This window comes from Vitis riparia, chromosome 18 (assembly GCF_004353265.1).
Source record: "Vitis riparia cultivar Riparia Gloire de Montpellier isolate 1030 chromosome 18, EGFV_Vit.rip_1.0, whole genome shotgun sequence".
In the NCBI taxonomy this organism is placed as follows: Eukaryota; Viridiplantae; Streptophyta; class Magnoliopsida; order Vitales; family Vitaceae; genus Vitis; species Vitis riparia.
In genome coordinates this window covers 15,366,796-15,372,795 of record NC_048448.1, presented here as the reverse complement: position 1 = coordinate 15,372,795, position 6,000 = coordinate 15,366,796, and the positions used below count along the sequence as shown (strand labels likewise).

Here is a 6,000-nt window from a genome sequence, read left to right as displayed (position 1 = left end):
GTCAAACAAAGGTTCATATCATGGTTGATGATCAACTTCGATACCATTTGTAACAGTAACTTTTAATTGTGTAGATATTGTATGCTTCAAAATATTATAATGTAATTATATTGTGATATCTCATATCATATAAGGAAAAACATTTTTTATACTATATTTGTATGAACTCTTTGTTAATATTATAGATGCGTTTTAAAATTCTAAAGACTCTTTAAGTTAAAAATAGACAATATCTATATGGTTGGTAGCATATTATTACAAATGATATCAAAATCAATCTTCGATCTCGATCTATTAGTTTGTTTGATCCTACAAAGAATATATAATTGTTTGGTCTCACAATTCCATGGGATGTGACAAGGACGTCATATCTACATCGAAATGTGATTATAATATTTCACTTTAGATAGTAAAAAAAATATCTAGATATTTATAAGTTATTCTTAACTTTGTAAACATATTTTAAACCTAGATATAAGGGTATTTTGGGTCCAAAGCTAACAAATAATATCTATGAGAGTGGAAAAGGATCGTTACACTACAAGCTCATTTTTCCACATGCATTTAGCTTAAGAATTAATTAATGGGAAATAGTATACATTTTGAAATTGATTCTTTTCCCAAATTATTTTTGTTAAACTAACAATTAAAAACTTTAAGTCATTAGGTAACGATCTAATAAAATAGTTAAACACCTAATACTCAAATCCTGTACACACCAAATGTAGTATATATGTGGGTTTCTACAAAATGGGGAATAATATAAATGATAACCTTTGAATCCGTCAAACTCTAAAGAGGTTTTGGAAGCTAGGATCAATTAATTAAGGAAAAACCAAAAGTAATTCAAAGAAGAAAAAATATATATGAGTCAGTTAAGCATATTCAAATAACTCTAATCTCATATTAAATTATGGGTTATTTGATTGAAAGGGCTATTAAAAACTCAATTTTAGAAATCTAACCCTTCATCATTTTTTAACCACATTTTGACTAAAATGTCCCTATTCTTTTCTTATAAAAATAATTTTTTCTTTTAAAACGTCCATATAAATACTTGAAATAATCAATAACATTTATGTCATAAATGAATTACTCTTCAAACAAAAATATAAAAAAAGTTAAATTTAAAAATATAAGGATTATTTCATCATTTTTAACTAATTAATTCTTAAATTATCTGGTAGTAAAAAATACTTCTTAGACCATTACATAAATAGCAAAAAAATACATGTTAAATTAAATACTTAGCCATTACATGGGAGGCAAAAAATGCATAATATTAAATTAACTAGCATTCAATAATTCTCAACACTAATTAAGAAAAACAAAGTGGCGCGCGGTTTAAGAAAAAGATGTGTCCATCAAACATGTATACAAAAAGCTAGTATCCAAGAAATTCACAAGTCAACCAACAGTTAACTCAACATTGTTTTCACTCTTTCCTTGTTCCTTCCTAGTTATTCTAACAAAGTCCAACTTCCACAGTAAAATGGAACTTATTCTTTGTATGCGTAGATATATTACCTGAAAGGGAGTCACGATACATTGCATACCACTTTAAAGAACTTCCCAGCTGTTTCCTCTCGTGTTTGAGACGAGTTTATCCATATTCAAATATCCACCTACTCTTCCTTTCTTGGCCATGTTTCTTGTTCCTGGCTGTGTTCAAATCTAACCAAACATGACTCCAAAAAAAATGTATTTTCCGGCGCAAGGACATCGAATCTAGCGGAAGGAATAAATTGGTAAATCATAGACAGTCCAAACAAGGCCAGCATCTGCCGTAAAAACTCACATAAGACATAGATATTGATGTTGATTTCTCATATTTTCAATGTCTTGTTCAAGGAGGACATGCATTAATTATTACTCTACACTTGGCCATTTTTTATTTTGATTAGCAGTGAAGGTATCGTTCGTTAGTTTATTAAGCTGTAGGCAAAGTGATGATACCATTGTAGACTACAAGATCGACATATGGCGACTTCTCACATATCCTATCAAAGTACAGTTGTTCTTCTATACCCCATATGTCCTACAGATGCATGTGCATTGATCCGACATTGGGATATCAGAAGCCTGAAATTTAGATTGATGTAAAACTAGGGAGGTTTGATTATTGAGGAACATGATCAGTTTTGATATCTTTTGTAAATTTGATCGGTATCAAACTTATTATAATGGAAATGATCATGAATATGTTCATTTTCCCTTCTTGTTTTCAATGGTTATGAAATAATGCAAAGAATTGTTATGTTTGGTTCCTTACAAGTATTGAAAAAAGAAAATTAATATTAAAAAAAAAATAATAATTTTCTTAAGAAAATTATTTTCTCAAGTTTCAATTTCATGAAAATATATTTTTCTTGTCCTTCTTTTCATTGACTCTTCAAATCTAAACATACTTTAAGGCTATATTTGGTTCTTAGAAAATTTAAGGGAAAATGTAAGGAAAAGAAAATACAAAGGAAAAGTAGAAGGAAGAAAAAGTTAAAAAAAATCAAAACTAGATTAAAAGTCAATAATTTTTTTTTTTTTTTTTTGTTACTTCAAACTCATTTGATTTATTTTAACTCATTAATATGAAAATTAAATAATTTAAAAATATATAAGTTTTTAATTAATTTTAATTATATTTTTCATCGGACAACCAAATATGAAAAAATCATTTTCCTTTACATTTTTTTTCTTTTCTTAATATTTTTCGAGAACCAAACATAGCCTAAAGATATCGCAATTATGCAATCTATCCATGATGACTATGTAATCTTTGACTGAATTGGGTCCATAGCTTTCCTTCTTTTAACTCCTCAGACATTTGAAAGGCCCCTTGGAAGGTGGAAGTTAAACACGGAGTTTTGGGTTAAAGTGGAGGAAGAGACGCCATAGGCAGTTGAGAAAGTAGTTTAAATGTGAAGGTGTCAAAGTCATTAGCCAATAAGTTGTTCGGTTCAGCTAATAGATTCCATGAATTTCATAATTAAACTACATTTGAATTTTGCTTCCTTCCGGCCGTTTCTGTTCACAAATTTTACGTTATTTCTAGGAAATTCTCTCAAAAGAATTCACTGGATGGTGATGATCACTGACTACGACTAAGGAGGAGGAAAAATATTTGCTTTAGTCAAAATCAAGAAATGGTATGAATTAACTTAATTTACGGAACTGGACCAAATCAACTCATTCACTTTCCACATAATAATTGAATATGTTTTCTTTACAAAAAATTTAGACCCGATTAGAATAATCACTTTTAACAATTTTGATAATTACTTTATGTGATTCTTAAATCAGCATTTAATAAATAATTTTTCTAAAAATTTAATTTTTATGCAACCAATTATTAAAAATACATCAAAAATATATTTTTTATTTATATGTAAATATTAGTGATGCTTAATAAAAGGGTTTTGTCATAGGCACTCTCAAATGGGACTTTAATCAAATGGTTAAAATCATAAATTATGAGGAATTAACAATTTTAATTTTAATGAATTGTCAGATTAAAAGGGATAAAATAGTCATTTTCTTTTTGAAGAAAAACCAGGGATAAAAATATTCTTGGTCTATGTCCAATCTTTTTTTTTCTTTTGTTTTGAAAAAGTAAATAGGGGTAAAAACATCAACATGAAGTATCTATATATTTTTTAATTTGGGATTATCTAATCCATCTTACTTAAAACATCTATAATTTAATTGAGCATGATGCAACCATGATCTAAATGCAACAAAACTTTAATAAATTAAGACTCAAATTTCGAAAGATGGATTGTTTTATGAAACCAGCCATTAAAAAACCTCAAGTGGATCAGATTTATATTCGTCATTATTTTAGTTGTTAGATGTAAATGAAAGAGCAATAAAACAGTTATATAACAATGGCTGAGAAAACAAAGCAATGCCCCATTGTCCTTTACTTTGTTTTTCTTATTTTAATATTCTTTCCTCCCAAACAGGAGTTAGAAAAAAAGGAAAGATTCCGTGGTCGCAAATAGAATCGTGAAGTTCTACGCTTCCACCTGAGTTTGGTAGAATTTAGGGGTGAAGTTTGTCTGTCTTTGCTTTGATTCCGCATGGTTGAACGAGTCTTTTTCTTACCAAAACCAAAAATGCTTGTCCTCACTTGGAGGCAGCACCTGATTCATCAGTATATGTCATTTTCTAAGGATATGGTGTGACTCATTCTTGCCTAGGCAGAAGTCACCAGGTTGCCCTTATTTTCTAGCATGGTGGGTCACGTCTATGCTTTTCTAAATTCCATGTATTTGTGAGGTAAATTTTGGACTTGGCCGACATATGGGTGAAGTTTGAATGTAAATGAATCTGGGAATAGATTGAGAAACATTAAGGCATTGATTTTAGGCAAGAGTGTGTGATTTGGACCAACAAATAGCATCAAAATCTAATATTGGTTCAAGGCTATGGGACACAAACTAGTGTTCAAGTCTGATCATTTCTCAATCATGTTCATTTTTGTAACTGCCCAAAAGTCATAGCCCTCTTCAAAGGAGTGGTTGAGGAGATTGGATTCATTATTGAAATTCATATGCCTCCAATTGCCCAAAAGGATCATCAAATCTTTGGATTTGATGAGATCTTGATGGGTGGAGAATTTGATCCCAAACACATCTACCAAAGGGACAATCTTTTAGGATAATAGAGAATGTCTACATTTAATTTGTATGGATATACCTAAGGCAAGAGGGATAATTGGCGAGTATCACTACCTTGTGCACTAGACATAGAATCCTGAGCCCTAATGACCCGAGGAGTTTTCAAGGGTCATAAGCAAGGCCTTGGGTTATATATGCATAAACAAGTTAGGTTACACAAGGGCTGGTTTGGCTCTAAATCAACTACTATCCCATGTCAAGTTGCACATATCTTCACTTTTGGCATTATCGTAGGCAAGTCCAACACAGTTGAATCACTGCTCGATAACCAAAGGATAGCTGGATGGGAGTCGGGATTCCTGATAATGCCTACAGCATCAATCTAACAAATTCCTTCTTTTGTTCCTACATTGAATCCAGTTTGAAGTAGGATCAGCAACATCAAGCTAACTGACCAGTAAATCATGGAACAGTGAGATTCCCTCAGAAAACTAACAGAATCAACTTAAAGACAGGAATCTGACAAATGGAATAGAATTCTACTATTCTAGCACCTGATTTATAAAACTCAAGCCAAGAATTAGAGCTTCTTTGCTAAGCAATTAGAGCACTTGTTACATGTATCAAAAAACTAATTCAAATCTATGTTTCTTCTTAGTCAAGGGGTTCTTGCAAACGATAGCTATGTATCATTAAAGAAACGTATTGATGGATCACCCCAGAAAAGTTAGCTTTAGATGTAGATCTTCAGCTATTCATCACCCTAAGGCTTTAGCCCTTCCCATGGGATCTAAGTTCATAAATAGTGTCAGCACATCAATGCATCAGGTGCCAACACCAAAATTCAAACTTAGAAAGAACGAAATAAATTACAAGTATTGAACATGGCTGTGGTTTACCCACTGCCATGGGCTTCTATCTTCCATGTAATGCTGCAGGTAAGACACTTTTGAACTTGTTTTTGAAGACAAATTGAAGAGCTGGGCCTACCAAAGGCCAACTTGTAGTGATAGCAATGTAACCCATCAACCACATTGATATTCTATTGTGCTGAGAAAGCTTCTCTAAGCATTTTCTGATAGAACTAGGTTTGGCTGCTAGTTTGGAAGTTTGGGCAGTGTTGGGTGCAAGAGCAGAATTTTCTGTTGTCATGCGCTCATCTTGTTCACTGTCTGAAGCCATTTCATTATCACTTGATTTATCATGAATATTCTGTCCTTCGGACAAGGGTCCTACAACAGTGCTTGTTTGCTCATTGCCCATAGCAGCCACCATTCCATCTTCTGCAAAATTCACATAAGGGCCCTGATCAATTGCAGATTCCAATGAAGAATGTGGGCCAGAATTCAGTATCTGCAAAACATAGTAACAGACAGTATGAACT

At 31.8% G+C, this 6,000-nt stretch overlaps 1 protein-coding gene across 1 annotated transcript in view; it reads right to left on the bottom strand.

Annotated features, from left to right (window-relative positions):
* Positions 1-5,237: 5,237 nt before the first annotated feature.
* LOC117906575 (embryogenesis-associated protein EMB8-like) overlaps positions 5,238-6,000 on the bottom strand; it is a 51,818-nt gene continuing 51,055 nt past the window's right edge. The window contains exon 14 of the mRNA XM_034819664.1: positions 5,238-5,969. Coding sequence (XP_034675555.1) covers positions 5,532-5,969 — 438 coding nt within the window. The 3' untranslated portion in view covers positions 5,238-5,531. The remainder of the gene's footprint in view (positions 5,970-6,000) is intronic.